Source organism: Mizuhopecten yessoensis, unplaced genomic scaffold, assembly GCF_002113885.1.
Source record: "Mizuhopecten yessoensis strain PY_sf001 unplaced genomic scaffold, ASM211388v2 scaffold9033, whole genome shotgun sequence".
Lineage (NCBI taxonomy): Eukaryota > Metazoa > Mollusca > Bivalvia > Pectinida > Pectinidae > Mizuhopecten > Mizuhopecten yessoensis.
Window position 1 is genome coordinate 397,012 of NW_018407845.1, and position 20,723 is coordinate 417,734.

The 20,723-nt window shown below is 37.2% G+C and overlaps 1 protein-coding gene across 8 annotated transcripts in view; it reads left to right on the plus strand.

Annotated features, from left to right (window-relative positions):
- LOC110457170 (complexin-like) overlaps positions 1 to 15,627 on the plus strand; it is a 174,984-nt gene extending 159,357 nt beyond the window's left edge. For all 8 annotated transcript variants that reach the window (XM_021508306.1, XM_021508310.1, XM_021508312.1 and 5 more), the window contains 5 exons: positions 384 to 511; positions 1,898 to 2,073; positions 3,758 to 3,905; positions 11,923 to 12,027; positions 13,949 to 15,627. In XM_021508306.1, the coding sequence (XP_021363981.1) occupies positions 457 to 511; positions 1,898 to 2,073; positions 3,758 to 3,905; positions 11,923 to 12,002 (459 nt within the window). In that variant the 5' untranslated portion in view covers positions 384 to 456 and the 3' untranslated portion in view covers positions 12,003 to 12,027; positions 13,949 to 15,627. The remainder of the gene's footprint in view (positions 1 to 383; positions 512 to 1,897; positions 2,074 to 3,757; positions 3,906 to 11,922; positions 12,028 to 13,948) is intronic.
- The last annotated feature ends 5,096 nt before the right edge of the window (positions 15,628 to 20,723 follow it).

Here is a 20,723-nt window from a genome sequence, read left to right on the forward strand (position 1 = left end):
TGTTGATACCACATGTTTATGTCATGGTATTTAGATGTTGATACCACATGTTTATGTCGTGGTATTTAGATGTTGATACCACATGTTTATGTTGTGGTATTTAGGTGTTGATACCACATGTTTATGTCGTGGTATTTAGATGTTGATACCACATGTTCATGTTGTGTTGGTACCACATGTTTTAATTTACAGTGTGGTACTTAGGTGTTGATACGACCGGTATATTTTAAGCACAGTATAAGTGCCACAAGGTTTCTGATCCATAACCATCACAAATTTGGACCGAGATGTTGGAGCTGCTAATTCGTGTTAATTGTGTTTTGAGGAGAAATGGTAGCTGTGTTAAACAAAAGTCTCAATATTAAAACTGATTTTTTTTCCAGATCTAATGCTCCTGAAACGAGAGGAAGAGAATTGTGTGTAATTTTGTGAGTAACCTGATCACAGGAGATCAACATGGCTGCTTTTATTGCCAAACAGATGGTTGGTAACCAACTAAAGTCTGTAAAAGGTAAGGCTTTATCTCGATATAGGGCCACTGTCACCCTATATATGTATATATACTTATATAATGCCCATTTATATATGATATATATAGATATACACGAGACCTACCCATTACCTCTGTGGCTGCAATATGCCTGACACAGATGGTTGGTAACCAACTAGTGTCTGTACAAGGTAAGGTTTCATTTACACATTATTAATTCCGGTCTATAGAATACAAATTCTATATCAGGAATCTTCTTCAGTTTCACATTTTGGGTTTCTTCACATAATTTTAATTCACTCAATATTTTGGGTTTTTACACATAGTCTTAGTTCACTCAATTACTTTCTTTTTATTTAGAATTGTATTAGTCACATATTTTTCCAGTTATGTTTTAATTATACTTGTGCATTCTGTGTCTGTGAGTGTGAGAATTCAGATTTTTTCCTTATAAGCCCCACAAGCATTCTATGACCAGTTGTCTCGATGTAATGTAACAGAACAAAAGAGAACTGAGCCGTCAGACCAGGATCCCTCCAAACTCTAGACATTAGAAAAGGGTCCCTCCGAGCTCTAGACATTAGAAAAGGGTCCCTCCGAACTCTAGACGTTAGAAAAGGATCCCTCCGAACTCCAGACGTTAGAAAAGGGTCCCTCCGAACTCTAGACATTAGAAAAGGATCCCTCCGAACTCTAGACGTTAGAAAAGGATCCCTCCGAACTCTAGACGTTAGAAAAGGGTCCCTCCGAACTCTAGACAGATGCTCTACCAACGTGAGCTACCTGGTCGCTGACAAATTTACCAAGTCAAGTTCTGCTACATAAACATGTCCCACTGGTATTGTGTAACCAGGGTGTATGCTTCCTGGAGTTTTGTATAACGAGATGGTTATCTACCTGTAACCCCATTTGTTGGTCCCCTTGGTGTCTGGTTGCTGTGGTCGACTTCGTTACCTGTACTTACCTGTACTTACCTTCCTCTCCTGTATTTATGTGGTACATATGATCAGTTCCCCAGGCAGTTCAGACATATTTTTTATTTTAACTATTTGGAGCGGAGATATGATCCTCTTCAGAATTCTGGATAATTTTAGTCCAAAGAACTGCTACTTATTTCCTATGCCAATATTTATGAAACTTATAACACTTGATTGGTACCTTAGGCAGCTTAGCAACTTATTTTTCATTTTGACTATAAAGATAGGAGTAATTTGTACTATGCAGGTACAAGGGAAAGTTGACTCCTCCAGGAATTCAGAGAAAAATTGTTTCCGTTGCTGGTGCAGGAGGAATAGTTTCTTTATCGAAGGGTTTGTTTAAGAAAGAAAACAGTTTGAGTGGTCAGGTTCTTGAGAAAGGGAGTAGGAAGTGTTGGTGGCCCGCGCTCACCCTGTTTTGTGTGTTTAGGTGCTATGGGTGACAAGGAGGGTGGAGAGGGAGGAGAAGCAGCAGAAGATGGGCCTAATACAGAGGAACAGAATGAGATGGAGGAAGTGCGCCGAGAGGCAGAGGAAAAGCGTAAGGAAAAACACAGAAAGATGGAAGAGGAAAGGGAGGATATTCGACAAGGCATTCGGGATAAGGTACAGTACGAAATAATGCTCGCAGATCAGGTACAATAGGAAACAACACTGTAGGATAAGGTGCAGTAGGGAACAACACTGTCAGATAAGGTACAGTATGAAGTAATGCTCCCAGATCAGGTACAATAGGGAACAACACTGTCAGATAAGGTGCAGTATGGAACAACAATGTCAGATAGGGTACAGTATGGAACAACAATGTCAGATAGGGTACAGTAGGGAACAACACTTTCAGATAGGATACAGTAGGGAACAACACTGTAGGATAAGGTACAGTAGGGAACAACACTATCAGATAGGGTACAGTAGGGAACAACACTGTCAGATAGGGTACAGTAGGGAACAACACTGTCAGATAGGGTACAGTAGGGAACAACACTGTCAGATAGGGTACAGTAGGGAACAACACTGTCAGATAGGGTACAGTAGGGAACAACACTGTCAGATAGGGTACAGTAGGGAACAACACTGTCAGATAGGGTACAGTAGGGAACAACACTGTCAGATAGGGTACAGTAGGGAACAACACTGTCAGATAGGGTACAGTAGGGAACAACACTGTCAGATAGGGTACAGTAGGGAACAACACTGTCAGATAGGGTACAGTAGGGAACAACACTGTCAGATAGGGTACAGTAGGGAACAACACTGTCAGATAGGGTACAGTAGGGAACAACACTGTAGCATAATGTACAGTAGGGAACAACACTGTCAGATAGGGTACAGTAGGGAACAAACACTGTAGGATAAGGTACAATAGGGAACAACACTGTAGGATAAGGTAAAGTATGGAACAACACTGTCAGATAAGGTACAGTACGTAGTAATGCTCCCAGATCAGGTACAATAGGGAAAACACTGTCAGATAAGGTGCAGTATGGAACAACACTGTAGGATAAGGTACAGTAGGGTACAACACTGTCAGATAGGGTACAGTAGGGAACAAACACTGTAGGATAAGGTACAATAGGGAACAACACTGTAGGATAAGGTAAAGTATGGAACAACACTGTCAGATAAGGTACAGGACGAAGTAATGCTCCCAGATCAGGTACAATAGGGAACAACACTGTCAGATAAGGTGCAGTATGGAACAACAATGTCAGATAGGGTACAGTATGGAACAACAATGTCAGATAGGGTACAGTAGGGAACAACACTTTCAGATAGGATACAGTAGGGAACAACACTGTAGGATAAGTTACAGTAGGGAACAACACTATCAGATAGGGTACAGTAGGGAACAACACTGTCAGATAGGGTACAGTAGGGAACAACACTGTAGGATCAGGTACAGTAGGGAACAACACTGTCAGATAGGGTACAATAGGGAACAACACTGTCAGATAGGGTACAGTAGGGAACAGCACCATAGGATGATGTAGAGTACACACGTAGCCTCAGTCTATACTGGTCTTTTGGTATTGGCCTTAATGTACTCAGGTTCATAAATATTGCATTTGGTTAATGTCACTACTCCATATATTGCTGTGAGAATTTGAACAGATTGATCCATGCAAAAGTGCTGGAATATTGAATTTAGTCTCTAGCTAATCAATCCAGGCAGCTTGTGGTTTACCTCAGTCATACATTGTCTCGGTTTGAAAATTGCTTTACAAAATTTAAATACTGAACCATATTTTTGCATGGAGAATTTAAATGGAGTGATATTTGACTGTTACAGTACGGAATCAAGAAGAAGGAACCAGAAGTCGATCCCAGCACTCTTTTGCAGGAAGACGCAGATGGGCGGCTAGGGAGGAAGAAAAAGACACCAGCAGAACTTGCAGCTGAGGCGAATGCAGACTCAGAAGATGAAGATGAATTTTCAAGTAAATTTTCAGCCTTGTGTTGCTGTATGAACTTTGTGTGATAATAGTTTCCATCTTACATTTTTCTATAGGACTACTAAGTTGTGTACCTCACCTCTAGAGGTGACTTATAAATTGTCTGTATAACAATCACACCTGCAGAGGTGACTGACCTAAAATCAGTTACACCTGAAGATGTGACTAACCTGTAATCAGTCACACCTGAAGATATAACTAACCTGTATCAGTCACACCTGAAGATGTGACTTACCTATAATCAGTCACACCTGAAATTGTGACTTACCTGTAATCAGTCACACCTGAAATTGTGACTTACCTGTAATCAGTCACACCTAAAGAGGTGACTTACCTGTAATCAGTAACACCTGAAGATGTGACTTACCTGTAATCAGTCACACCTGAAATTGTGACTTACCTGTAATCAGTCACACCTGAAATTGTGACTTACCTGTAATCAGTCACACCTGAAGAGGTGACTTACCTGTAATCAGTCACACCTGAAGATGTGACTGACCTGTAATCAGTCACACCTCAAGTTGTGACTTACCTGTAATCAGTCACACCTCAAGTTGTGACTTTCATGTACATCAGTCAAACATCTAGATTGAGAATGACTGATTTGTTATATTTTTGCTTATTTTGGTGCTATTTCTTTAAATTTCTTCTTATTTCCTTCGCTGTTTTCTTTCAACAATCAGGACAAAAAATGTTCTATTTTCTCTTCATTCTCCATGCTGTAAATAGGCTGATTGTAAAAAAAATCAGAAGAAATAAATAAATACAAAAATATCATTCATGAATTCATTTAAGAATCTTCCTTAAAATGAACAAAATATTTGAAGTAACAAATAAACCTGAAATTTAAAGCAATGTTAGAAATAACAAATAAATTAACCATTGAAACTGCTTTCATGGTAAAAAGTCACATGTAGAAACAGAGGATTTCAACCCAGAGATAAATATCGCTGGGAGAGGCGTGCTTTTTCTGGAGATGTAAATATGGCCTGAATATTAATCATGGTCTCTGTCTGCTACTGCTGCTGTTGTCATTTCTGATTTTATAAATTAAAGTAAAGTCACTGTATTATATAATCATCAGAACAGAACTCTAGTCGTCATATTATCACAGATTGTTCTGTCTGCCCAGGGCTCCATACAGACAACATGTCTTCATTAGGAGTGAGAGTTACGCCCCTTACATCATAAGTCATTGTAATTTATATTTCACTTAGATAGAGCAAGAGGCTCCACTTATAACTGATATTTCTCTTGTGTGTCTCATATATTACATTTTATCAATGATGAATGATATAATCAGCTAATTTATAAACCTACAGTTTCTAAGTATGACCAAAATTTTATCACACGAAATAAAAATTAGATACTTTGAATTTAACTACATTAGCAGGCTTGTTTTATTCCTTGTAGCAACATGTGATACATTTGACAAAATGTCTCAATGCTGTGTATGATTATGAATCAATGAGCATATTAAACTACCACTATACATGTACAGACATATCTGGAATAGGCTCAAGTGTTTACAGTTACCATATAAATTAAAAGGAAATGCAATTACCAAATACATAAAAAGATAATAAAAATCAATTTTAGTAATAAAGTTATATTTATATCATTGTGTGAAGTGATATTGTGGCTCTATCAAGATCATTTACAACAAATAGTGTGTTCACCGTAGCTTTAGATTGTGTAGTTATTATAGCATTGACGCCCTCCCCTATATATCACAATGGAGAGTCCTCTTTGTGTGGTTGAATCGATCCAATGTATTGTATAGGGTAGGGAAGGTATGCATAGTGTACATTTTAAATTATATTCATTTTAACTGTTAAAATTGATGTAAATATATATATACATAAAAAAGGTAAAAAAATGAATTGTTGATAGAAAAATCTATGAGTGGCCAGCACAAAATGTTATTAATGTTGTGTGAAGATTTAATGTTAATTTCAAGAATTTCTCTTCTTACCAACCTGTCTTTTATCAGTAATGGTTATTTAACTGGTCATTGGAATAAAATACACACCCTTTTCAACCCACTTTTTATGTAGCCATGCTAACTTACATTGTAAAGTTGCCATGGTTACCTGTATCATAAATACCTGCATCGTTAAGGTAGCCATTGTTACCTTCATCGTAAATGTAGCCATTGTTACCTTCATCGTAAAGGTAGCCATTGTTACCTTCATCGTAAATGTAGCCATTGTTACCTTCATCGTAAATGTAGCTATTGTTACCTGCATCATAAATGTAGCCATTATTACCTGCTTCGTAAATGTAGCCATGGTAACCTACATTGTATATGTAGCCATGTTTACCTGCATCGTAAATGTAGCCATGGTAACCTACATTGTATATGTAGCCATGGTTACCTGCATCATAAATGTAGCTATTGTTACCTGCATCATAAACGTAGCCATTGTTACCTACATTGTATATGTAGTAAAGGTTACCTACACTATTAATAACAGTGGTTCCCTTACACTGCAAATGTAGCCTTAATTACTTACACTGTAAATTAAGCCATGGTTACTTATTTTGTAAATGTAACTAGGGTAACCTAATCTGTAAATGAAGCCAAGGTTACCTACAGTATACATTCAACCATGGTTACCTACACTGTAGGTTACCTGTAGATGTAACCATTGTTTGTAATTGTAACCATGGTTACCTACACTGTAGGTTACCTGTAGATGTAACCTTTGTTTGTAATTGTAATCATGGGTACCTACACTGTAGGTTACCTGTAGATGTAACCATTGGTTGTAATTGTACCCTGATGGTTGCCTATACTGTAGGTTACCTGTAGATGTAACCTTTGTTTGTAATTGTAACCATGGTTACCTACACTGTAGGTTACCTTTAGATGAAACCATTGTTTGTAATTGTAACCATGGTTACCTACACTGTAGGTTACCTGTAGATGTAACCTTTGTTTGATGATGCAACCATGGTTTCTCATACTTCATCTTCATACCAGGTTTAAACTTTGGTTCAAACACAGGTGGGTAATTCTAAAGTTTATAATTCAATATTAAAGACACATAAATATAACAAAAACATTGTTTGCCATTAAGTCTTCATTTTAGTGCTACATTCTGTAAGAACTGTTTGATTTCAGCTTCTATATAAGTGCTAGGTACAGTAAGTGCGTTTTATGTAAGTTACTTGTGTTCTTCTGAAGTGCAAGCAATTGATAGGGTGCAAGAAGGTAACACCCTTGTAAAGTGTACATTGACACCTGTTTATATCAACCCATGTGTACAGTGACACCTGTGTACAGTGATACCTATGTACATTTACACCTGTGTACAGTGACACCTGTGTATATTGACATGTGTGTATAGCAACCCATGTGTACTGTGATACCTGTGTGCCATGACCCATGTGTATAGCTACATGTATACAGTGACACATGTGTACATTGACACCTGTGTATAGTGACATTTGTGTATAGCTACATGTATACAGTGATACCTGTGTATACTGATACATGTCTACTTTGACACATGTGTACAGTGACATTATTGTTAAGAACTACAACTGTGTCACCTGTAGTTGTGTCAGATGACACATATTTACTGTTATAACAAACCAACAATGAAGTATATTTTGATATAGTTACTTCTCAGCTGGTGCTTTATCAGCCATATGAGTTATCTTCTTGTCCTAGAATAAGAATGCAGTATTTCATCATGTCATGAATCATGACATAAATGTGTTCAAGGAAAAGTGAATCCTCTGACTTTATCCTGTAGCGGTATATATAATCTGCTGGTGCAATAGAAACCAATGTTAATTTGTAAAATATTTGTAAGTAGAAAAACAGTGCTCATTCCTTATACCTGGTGCTTATGTATCAGCTTTAGAAATGATCAACTGAAAGTCGCATTAGTAACACTAAAACAAGTAATATCTCACACACCTCGGATTAGTTACACTGAAACAAGTAATATCTCACACACCTCGGATTAGTTACCCTAAAACAAGTAATATCTCACACAACTCAGATCAGTTACACTAAAACAAGTAATATCTCACACACCTCAGATTAGTAACACTAAAACAAGTAATATCTCACACACCTCTGATTAGTTACACTAAAACAAGTAATATCTCACACACCTCAGATTAGTAACACTAAAACAAGTAATATCTCACACACCTCAGATTAGTTACACTGAAACAAGTAATATCTCACACACCTCGGATTAGTTAGACTGAAACAAGTAATATCTCACACACCTCGGATTAGTTACACTAAAACAAGAAATATCTCAGATTAGTTACACTAAAACAAGTAATATCTCACACACCTCGGATTAGTTACACTAAAACAAGTAATATCTCACACACCTCAGATTAGTTACACTTAAACATGTAATATCTCAAACACCTCAGATCATTTACACTAAAACAAGTAATATCTCACACACCTCGGATTTGTTACACTAAAACAAGTAATATCTCACACACCTCAGATTAGTTAGACTGAAACAAGTAATATCTCACACACCTCAGATCAGTTACACTGAAACAAGTAATATCTCACACACCTCGGATTAGTTACACTAAAACATGTAATATCTCACACACCTCAGATCAGTTACACTAAAACAAGCAATATCTCACACACCTCAGATTAGTTACACTTAAACATGTAATATCTCAAACACCTCAGATCAGCTACACTAAAACAAGTAATATCTCACACACCTCAGATCAGTTACACTGAAACAAGTAATATCTCACACACCTCAGATTAGTTAGACTGAAACAAGTAATATCTCACACACCTCAGATTAGTTACACTTAAACATGTAATATCTCAAACACCTCAGATCAGCTACACTAAAACAAGTAATATCTCACACACCTCAGATTAGTTACACTTAAACATGTAATATCTCAAACACCTCAGATCAGTTACACTAAAACAAGTAATATCTCACACACCTCAGATCAGTTACACTAAAACAAGTAATATCTCACACACCTCGGATTAGTTACACTAAAACAAGTAATATCTCACACACCTCGGATTAGTTACACTAAAACAAGTAATATCTCACACACCTCGGATTAGTTACACTAAAACAAGTAATATCTCACACACCTCGGATTAGTTACACTAAAACAAGTAATATCTCACACACCTCGGATTAGTTACACTAAAACAAGTAATATCTCACACACCTCAAATCAGTTACACTGAAACAAGTAATATCTCACACACCTCGGATTAAGATGACAGCACATTCAGTTTCTTTGGGTGTTCTGACAAAAGATGTTGGCTAAATTCTTCCAAAGCAAGATTATTATCAATTTTATTGTGTTCTGAAATAATTTTTTCTTAGCCATTTTTCTTAAAAATTTAAATTATCAAATAAACTATAAATATGTGTTTGTGTGTTTGTGTGATGTTCAACTTCAATGATGTTTTGTTTTTTACTATTAGCTATTAGCTGAGTCTTATTGTGCCATTTACCAGTGTGTGTGGGTGTGGGGGTGTGGGTGTGGGTGCAATATTTGTGTAAAACACCTGTAAACAACCCATCACACTGTCAATGAATAATCCTCGTCGTAACTATATTTAAATATAATGCATCTAAGAAAAGCAAAATACAGATGCAACATAGTTTCTTCCAAAAATGATTGTATAAATTATCATTTTTCATTGTATGAATCAGTGTATCACAGGACAAATACTTCTAAAGGGTCACATCCTGGCCCCTGTATCATTTCATTGTGGGAGGTTTTAGATAAAGCACTGGAGAGGATAGGGTCACACCCTGGCCCCTGTATCACTTCAATGTAGGAGGTTTTAGATAAAGCACTGGAGAGGATAGGGTCACACCAGGGCACCTGTATCATTATTTTTATTGTGGGAGGTTTTAGATAAAGCACTGGAGAGGATAGGGTCACACCCTGGCCCCTGTATCACTTCATTGTAGGAGGTTTTAGATAAAGCACTGGAGAGGATAGGGTCATACCAGGGCACCTGTATCACTTCATTGTGGGAGGTTTTAGATAAAGCACTGGAGAGGATAGGGTCATACCAGGGCACCTGTATCATTTCAATGTGGGAGGTTTTAGATAAAGCACTGGAGAGGATAGGGTCACACCCTGGCCCCTGTATCTTTTCATTTTGTGAGGTTTTAGATAAAGCACTGGAGAGGATAGGGTCACACCAGGGCACCTGTATCATTTCATTGTAGGAGGTTTTAGATAAAGCACCAGAGAGGATAGGGTCACACCCTGGCCCCTGTATCATTTCATTGTGGGAGGTTTTAGATAAAGCACTGGAGAGGATAGGGTCACACCAGGGCCCCTGTATCACTTCAATGTAGGAGGTTTTAGATAAAGCACTGGAGAGGATAGGGTCACACCCTGGCCCCAGTATCATTTCGTTGTGGGAGGTTTTAGATAAAGCACTGGAGAGGATAGGGTCACACCCTGGCCCCAGTATCATTTCGTTGTGGGAGCTTTTAGATAAAGCACTGGAGAGGCTAGGGTCACACCAGGGCACCTGTATCATTTTATTGTGGGAGGTTTTAGTTAAAGCACTGGAGAGGATAGGGTCACACCAGGGCACCTGTATCACTTCAATGTAGGAGGTTTTAGATAAAGTACTGGAGAGGATAGGGTCACACCATCGCACCTGTATCATTTCATTGTGGGAGGTTTTAGATAAAGCACTGGATAGAGTCACACCGGTATAATTTTGATTGTGAGAGGGCTGGAGTTTTAGGGGCACATCATGGCAAGCGTATCACTTCGTTTTGAGAGAATTGAGAAAAAGTAGAGGTTATAGGGTCACACCATGACAATTACTTCATTGTGTGAGATTACGCACTGCACATCACAAGTTCATATTTAAATACTAATAAAAATATTTGTCAGTTTTCATTTTTTTTTAATTCTCTTTGTCGTGTAAAAGTCTAGAATAATGTTTATTTTACTCTTTATATTCCTTGGTGTTAAACGTTTGTTTGAAACATTCCTGATCTTATCTTTAATCACTTGTAAATATTCCACTTTATACTTTATTTTCTTATAATGCTAACTTCTTTCACATTGCCACCATTGCTGTGTCTCTTTGGTAAATTGAGGGGAGGTAACTCAGCTCCACTGAGGGGAGGTAACTCCATTTAGCTTAGTTTATAGAAGAATTGTTTTTCTTCAATTTGTTTTAATTAGTCCATTCAAAGATAATAATGGACCTATTAATACTACCTCAAAATAGAATTTATTATGTGACTTTAGTGGCTGTTGAACACATGCTGCCCGGCCATACATGATATCACCTAGAGTCCCTAGATTATTACAGAGCAGACTGTACAGGATTTCATTACCTTTTCTCTCCCATTTCTTACTACGATTTTGTCTGTATGTACTGCGTTTTTCATCCTGACTTTTCTGTTTCATTATCTTCTAAATCTACTTTATTTTGTTGCTTCTTATCTTGAGTTGTCCCAATTGTTCCAGCATTGATATAAACCTTCCAATGGAAACCTTGATAACCTGTAATTAGCTTTAAATAATTCTTTATAGTTTATTCTCAGGGGTTGATTTAATAAGTAAAAAGAGATATTTATATTCTATAACAAGTTGTATTATTTTCAGGGAAGTGTGTTGCAGTTTATGTATACATATGTAGTACTATTACTGTACCTACCAAGGTGTTAAATTCAGTGTACCTTTGAAGTTTGGGAACACTTTTATGTAGCCTGTTTTCTGTAATTATCAAAATCATTTAGTCTAGTTACTCAGACAACATCAAACAATTAGGAAAAGGCAGAATTAAGTAACAAAAATAATCATAACAGCAAATAATTGACTCAACATTAAATCAATTACTGTTACTAATGAAATACATTTTTAATTTAATATTTTCATTTAAAAAATTACATTCAAATTCAATATAAAATCAAATTACTAATATCAGGAACAAAGAAATGACATGGATCCAATGAGTTTTCTTTATGTTTTCCAGTGCCAAAAAGTCTTGATGAATTCAAATCGAAAGTGGTCACTAGTGTTGGGGAGGTTACTGAAAAGTGTACACTACAGTGAGATAGGGCAAGGCTTGCTTTCTTATGTAAGTAATTCTCCCAGTTGTGTGATGCACCGTAGTAACTAGCCTCTCACCTCCATGTTGTTCTGTCAGCAGTAACTCAGTCTGTTACTCACTGATTGTCCTTGCTATTGTTGTTCTGCCACCTTGGTGTTGTGAACGTGTTGTGCTGTAATACAAGTATCTTTTATTTGAATTATCTCCCCTGGATTATCTCCCTTGGGGTGGAGGCAGAGTTATTTCCTGTTCCAATCAAAGTGAGGTTTGCTGTCTCCTTTACAGTGAAATTTTGACCGGTACTGTCATCAGACAAGTTTACCCCATTATGATTGGGAAACTCCATTATACTAACACCAGACAGAATAGCTCCCATCTCACATAATTATTCCCTGTTAAGTTATTGCCAACACACTGGCTATCCCTCTTGGTCTTGGTTACCATTGTCATACTAGGCTACCCCTGGAACAGGGACTAGATTATCCCCCTTGGGTTACCACTATCAGACTTGTTTATCCCCCTTGGGTTACTACTATTAGACCAGGTCTATCCCCTGGAACTGGGTTACCACTATCAGACTAGGTTATCCCCCTTGGATTCCACTATCATACTAGGTTATCCCCGTTGGGCTACCACTATCAGACTAGGTTATCCTCCTTGGGTTACCACTATCAGACTAGGTTATCCCCCTTGGGTTACCACTATCAGACTAGGTTATCTCTGTTGGGTTACTACTTTTAGACTAGATTATCCCTCTTGGGTTACTACTATTAGACCAGGTCTATCCCCTGGAACTGGGTTACCACTATCAGACTAGGTTATCCCCCTTGGGTTACCACTATCAGACTAGGTTATCCCCCTTGGGTTACAACTATCAGACTAGGTTATCCCCCTTGGGTTACCACTATCAGATTAGGTTATCCCCCTTGGGTTACCCCTATCAGACTAGGTTATCCTCCTTGAATCAAGCTACTGCCATCAAACCAGATAAAAAGACAAAACAAATCTTTGAATTTTATTATGGTGTTTTTTCCAGACTCAGTTGAATTGGTTATCATCAATCTTCAGAACAGCTTTACATAGCCCTTTACCTCCTTTTTCAACAGGTTCTGCATTGCCCTCAGGATTGGACTGCTTTTCCATTTTAAAAGGATTTCCTTTTACATTAATATGTTGTCCCAATGTTAAGAATGTATAACCTGTCCTAATATCTGCCACTTTTTAACAGCCTTATGTTAGGTTTTTTTCTTTCCTGAATTTGGTGATAACTAGTAAATTGTATACTTTAGCTAAAACAATACTTATTACAAACAGACCTTGCTGCTGTTAATGTTTGCATGTTGCTATGGTTAAAGTTGTTGTTGCTGAGGCATGCGATGGGATCCTGTCTAGATGGATGTTTTTGTGGCTTGCTGTGACCATTATACTGATCCACAAAGACTAAACAGTAGCTAGACATAACATATCCCTACAAAATGCATGCATTGTACCCGGCATCTACTCCATCATTTCTTTTATCACTTATCATCTTGTGGGTATGCTTCAGTTAATGAGTAAAGTTGGGTATATTTTTACAACTGAAGTGATGGGATCGAAGTTATGTACATTATTTTATTTTGAAAAAAAATATTTTTTATAAAATGGCGAAGAAAATTTTAGGATAAGGATTACATTTTTATGTAAACATAAAGATGATGTGATGTTATTTATACTCTATGATAACTATAGATTCTGGAGATATAAACTTAACATTTATCCAGCAGAAAATGTGACAAAACATATTTTAAAATACTTCAAAGGGAATTTTGTTAGAGAACTTCATTGTTTAAAAAGGGACTGTAAAACCTATATTAACATAAAAAAACAGTGGTATCGATGACTTTTAAAATAAATGTACAGATCTTTTGTAGAAATATTTTATTTATAGTTGTGTGCGGTTGTTTTCTAGTGCCAGCAGTGTGCAGAACAGGATGGAGATGGCCACGGTCTGTAGACTAGGACCTGTACAACTTATGCATAAATGTTGTGAGCGCGAGACATGTAGGGCATTGTGGTATGGCAGAGATTCTTAGATCAGCTAATGTTGTCACCATCACATAAGGGGAGAGAACTCTCTTTTATCATCTTACAAATAATGTCTTGGTTAACATTAAATTTTGTAAATTAAGAAGAGTAAAAATGAAATTTATAAAGAAGGGAAAAGAAAATGATAACTATAGGAATGTTTTAAAATGTTATTCTGTAATTCAAACATTGCTCTTATAACTTGTATGAGCTGTTTACTTCCTCCCAAATAATATTTCAGTAGATGTATTGGAAATGAAATATGCTAGCATTAATGATGGTGACAATATCCCTGTGCTAGAGAACGAGATGGTTTAGGGGTTTAAGTTTTGATAATTTCATATAATTACATGATATTCAAATATATCAAAATAGATATATGCAATGCACAGGTGTAGTTTGGGTATAAAGTAGAGGTCTCCAGTGTTCATAGACTAAAGGCAATGCCCTGCACAGTCTTATTCTCAGGGCATTGCCTTGATTGAAAGAAAGCTGAGAGTATTGCCTCATTTTGAAATAGTGAACTGAGGTTTTTTCCCTGTTCCATAGCATGAGGCCTTGCTCACATTAGGAGTGAGCTGAGAGGTGTTGATAAACTCACAAATGAGCTGGAGTCAGACCTCTCAAGTGAGCTGTCAGACTTTTCTATGGAGATAGAATCAGATTCCAGTGAGCTGGAATCGGTCTTATCAAAAGAGCTGGCAGACCTCTCAAGTGAACTAGGATCAGCATCCTGTATATTTTATGGGCAGGATATTCCAAATGATCTCTCTTGATATTTAGACAAATGTAAGATTTTATATTGTACATTTGTATATTTAATTATCAATACTTTCATATACAATTTATGCTTTTTCTTTATGTTTTGTATAAATGATGGCAGACATATTTAATTTTAAAACTATCTTTTCGAGAAAAAGATACTGTTGATATGACATTTCTGATATGTTTTCAATAAAATATAAGATGAGTTTCGCATGAACTTTGAATGATTCAGAAACAGACACATTGGGTCCACATTGACCTAGTAGGTCAATGACCTGTTTATATTCCTAACTCGTATCTCGAGTAAGCGCGATTAAGATGGAAGATTAAGATACATTATAAAGGGAAATGAGATCTTTGTTTTAAAAAAAAAATCAGAATATTTTAACAAAATTCATTATATGAAGATGTACAAACTTTGCAACCAACTAAAACTCTTATAATTGTACATAAACGAGCAGTTGACAGAATTAAATATTATACATAGTAGAAACGTTTCCTGTCAGTAGACAGTGAACTAGACATGGTTTACCCTGTACATCATTTAACATAGCCAGTGCCCACTATCAAGTAGATCCACTAGTAATGATGATAAAAAATGGGATACAAAATAGATTAAGGAACAAACTTTATTAGATTTAGAAAACCAGGTGGACTTTTGACACACAGAAAGAGAGGGAGACATTATGATGGGGTGGACTTTTGACACACAAAAAGAGAGGGAGACATTTTGATGGGGTGGACTTTTGACACACAGGAATAGAGGGAGACATTCTGATGGGGTGGACTTTTGACCCATGGAGGGAAAGGTGGGGACACATTCTGACATGTTAGACTTTTGACACAGAGAGAGAGGTGGGCCACATACAGATGGGATTGTTTTTGACAGAGAGAGAGAGGTGGGCCACATACAGATGGGATTGTTTTTGACAGAAAGAGGTTGATGACTATGTGATACCTAATGAAAACCTGAAGTGTTGATTATACTGGTATAGTATAGCACTGGGCTCTAATGAGGTAAAATGGCAATACCGTAGCTATGATTCAATATAGAAATATGTGTCATATTTGACCAAATAAATGCTGAATCCCTTAAAATGCCCCAAATTCTCATTCCATCCCTTCACCATACCTTTACAATCTTACTTCATAAAGGGGTATAATTATGTAATTTTTTTAAGAAATTTGGAAAGTTCTGTTAATATTATTTTCTCTAAACTGCTAAATACCCAGGGTGTTTATTAAAGTCACTACAGTTGACACTGGTAAAGGGCACTGATAAGGTTAAATGTAGTACGGTAACACAGGAAGTATACACTAATTGATCAGGAATCACAGTGGCTATCAGACAACTATCTTGTTTCCAGTCCCGAGTCCTTCAGGTAGGATTGGAGTTATTTCTGGGTTTATATGAATAAAATTTTCAGATATAGCTGAGGAGTGTATGTGTCATGCAGATGAAAGCGAGTGGTCAGTTTTATCAAATATGCAATTATTTTTATTTAATCATGTTTGAAGAGACATTTTTGCACCAGATGAACAATGGAATAATTTGTCTCCTTTTTATTTGGGATGACCCATGTTAGGTATTGTGTAGTAAGTACCCTGCTAGTCACTATGAACTTTCTGTCTGCTCCCATTTCAAACCTGGTGTCTACACACAGAAAATTGCTATCCTGTATTAAAAACACCAAAAAAAATCAGTTATTTGTATACGGAATACAAATTATAGAAAGCAAATTTTTCATCATTAATTATTATAGTTGCACATACATGTGATGCCTTTGAAACTCAAAGAAGTGAGATTTCTGTTTTGAAGTAGGGTGATCGGATTTGAAGTAGAAAGAGTACAGAGTAACTAATTATCAATTTTTACCCTATCTTTAGGGGAAATAGATTGCTGTTGTAAGTCACCTGATGTTATTTACTCTGTATTTGTCACTCATATGAAAAATCCAAATAGACCTTACCTTACTATGACCAATGGGGGTAGTGCTATACTCCTGTTGAGGACAGTTCTGACCTAACTAGACCCCTACCTTAGCTTGACCAGGAGGAACACTCTAACCCCCTCCTTAGAACCAACAGACCATTGTAGGCCCCAGCCTAATTAGGACCAGTTGGGACCAATCCAGACCCCTACCTTTATATATCCATCAGAATCAATCTAGACCCGGAATTTTCTGGTTTGGTACAGTTCTTATCATTTATCAACCTAACAAATCTACTAACAAATCACAAATATGCAAATTACATTTGTTGTGCATTGATTTATATTCAGCTTTAATTTTGCTTGATGATACTATGTACATTGTTGTTAGAACTTGTTACAGTGCAGTATAGTCGTCTTTCACAGTGAAGTAAGTGGTTTGAGGTGTTTAAGAAACACCAGTTAAGTGTGACTTTTAAATCATTAATACATTCCAGTGAGCTCATAATAACTGGTTGTGACTGACTGTCAAATATCTCGAGCCAACAGGGTTGTCTGCCCTTTTGTGACAGTCAACAGTGTTGTCTGCCCTTGTGTGATAGCCATCAGGGTTGTCTGCCCTTGTGTGATAGCCATCAGGTTTGTCTGCCCTTGTGTGACAGCCATCAGGGTTGTCTGCCCTTGTGTGACAGCCAACAGGGTTGTCTGCCCTTGTGTGACAGCCAACAGTGTTGTCTGCCCTTGTGTGATAGCCATCAGGGTTGTCTGCCCTTGTGTGACAGCCATCAGGGTTGTCTGCCCTTGTGTGACAGTGTCAATAGTTCAAGGTTAGTGCATCATTCTTTACTTATTGCAACTTTTAATCAAAAAAGAAAACTATTTGATCTGAAATACTGAAGTTGTACATTTGAAACTGTCCTCAAAAACCTCTGTGTTCCATGTTTGTTGTTGCTCTAGTTTTTGTTGCTGTGACCTTGAACTAATACTCCACCCTTCAATCCATGCCAGTCACACAGACCGTACAAGTACACATCATCATTCCTTACAAACTGTTCTGTATTCTAGACTATGAGTATAGTAATGAATCTCTTGGTAATGACTTGCTGTTGATATTTCAGTATAACTCAGTCACATTGACACTGATCTCTCGAGTTGTGACATGGGAATTAATGTTTAGGAGTTGATATTGTTGTTGTATACTTTACATTTTATTTCTTGTTATTGTTGTTATAAAATAAGTTGTTAATATTTTTTTTAGTTTGTAACAATTTGTTAATCATTATAAAGCATAATATTCCACTTGTATTACATTATGTTATGTATATCAATGTATTTCAGAAAATTATGTATGTTAATGTATTATGTTTCATAACATAGTACAGTATATAATGTAATACAATATATAATGTATTATGGTATATAACGTATTACAGTATATAATGTATTACAATATATAATGTATTACAGAACACTGCCAAGCAGTTACTTACTTTCCTATATCCAAAGTCACTGTTCAGAATGGACTGTTATAATACTGATAGACATTGCTTAGTCTGTAGCGTTGATCCTGTCTGAGTTTGTCAGTGGAGATATCAGACTATTGTTGATGTTAGTCCTAACTTTGTTATACCCTCATGTATATTTCTATAGCCATCGTTCTTACTTCTCTTTTTCTAATTGTGGGCCATGACTGGGTTATAACGGGATCTGTTATGATGCATTCAATCAAATTTTAAAACAGCCATTCATTAAAAGTACAAAATCGCTATACTCAACTATCATGCTGCATTTGAAGACTTGTATCATTTGTACATCAGTTTGACCAGTCATGGCCTGCTGTAATAGTACCAAGCTGGCAGAGCCCGACGTAATCATGGGCTGTCATGGCCCGGCGTTCCACAGGCTGTCATGGCCGGGTGTACCACAGGCTGTCTTTGGCCGGTGTACTGTAGTAATCTGTAGTACTGTCATGGCCCAGCGTTCCTCAGGCTGTCATGGCCCGACATAATTACGGCCTGTCATGGCCCGGCGTACCACAGGCTGTCATGGCCCGATGTACCACAGGCTGTCATGGCCGGGTGTACCTCAGGCTGTCTTTGGCTGGCGTATTGTGGGCTGTAATGGCCCGACGTAATCACGGCCGGTCATGGCCCAGCGTTCCACAGGCTGTCATGGCCGGGCGTACCACAGGCTGTCATGGCCTGGCGTTCCACTGACTGTTATAATGGCGCGCTGTACCAATACCAGACTATTATGGCCCTGTGTACATGACCATCATGGCCCAGTCTGTGGTTATAATGTGATTTATGCGATGACACGAGAATACCTTTATGTTCAGTCCGTTGTTGTATAAATCACTGTGTACTACATCCATGTGTGATATAAACATGTTCAAATATGAATGATTATTTATATTTCAGTTTTTAATATAAAAAAAAAAATGTATTGTACTTAGCTCTATTACAACCTGACAAATTGGACAGGTACACCAGAACCTGTCCTATCTGGCCCACCCATTCCACCATCCCTATCTGGTTGTTCGTCCTTATGTCACTGTCCGATCCAAATGTTTTGATAGTCCATGACACATGCAACACTAAGAACCTTATTAAACCTGTGTAATATGACACAGTGCCTATATTGACCAACTGTGGGAGTCCAACAGGTGTCAGTTAAGACTGGTTGTGGTGTGTTGTCAGTTTGTCAGATGGTCATGTATCCTCAGTATGTACTTCCTTATTGTGTGTTTGTGTACTATGTCACTGGATTGCGGTGACTTTACAGGACATTCTGTCTGTAGAATTAGTCTGTCTCTATACCCAGCCTGGCTTGACCTGTGAAAACCATCCACCTCCATTTATCTACATCAACAATACTCCTTCACAGTTCTTCTGTTTAAACATTTAAAACTACATGTATGTAACTGAACAGAAGTTTATATCATCTCAAATTCCTTATGAAATACTATCTTCTTTAAAAGGTAGCTTGCCATCTTTTTTAAATATTTGAACAAATATATATCTTGAAAATATAATGCTAATTCAGTTGTTATAAAAGTTTTGTCTTTTCAGATATCTACTCATGTATAAATTCAAGAGACATGTTCCTTCTACAGATAAATATCCATGGAGATTTTTTTGTAGAAATTAAAGCTCCACAGTACATCTGCTAACAAAAGGCGAGCACTGATAGTCTGGTCAGGCTGAGGGTTAGGGAGACTTTGATATGTACATAAAATGCTAGTATGAAAATGCTCATGTTGATTGTGATGACTCGTTGATTTGTAGGTAGATCCAATACACTACATGCGTAGGTTACGCTCGGTTAATTTGGAAGCTATCTCGAAACTAATCTCACCCACTCTTCCTAGTCAGAAACTTGGTAAAAGATCACACAAGACTCAAACAACAATGTGGGCATTGTCTTCTAGATAGCTTCTAATTTATATGACATTTTAGAACCGTACTTGTTGATTGAATAAAGGATTTAAATCAAAGACAACATTTTATTTTATTATTGAGAACCATCTCCTGAAGACTTCTACTGAGGTTACCATAACAACATCATTGCTCGTTACTAAGGAACTCTTATGTAAAGAAACTGAATGAAGTAGTCTCCCTTGGATGGAGTAGAACATTGCCATCCTCTAGGTCTGCTAGACTGCAGTAAGACTCTAGACTGTTGTAATGGTAATCACATGTGAAGTCTTCATGGGACAATTACAACAGCTCTGGATAATAGGATAGAGAAAAAGTAACGAGGCCAGACCAGGATTGGAACCCAGGACCTCCGAACTCTTCACAATCACTCTAACAAACTTGAGCTTCTTTGTCAGCAGTACTGTCAGTAATCAGGCAGTGCAGTCCCACTATATCTGTAGTATTTAGACCGTGCTGATAAATTTTATACAATGTCAGCTTTAATTCTGATCATTTGTACTACTGTGTTCATGACTGAATTGCTC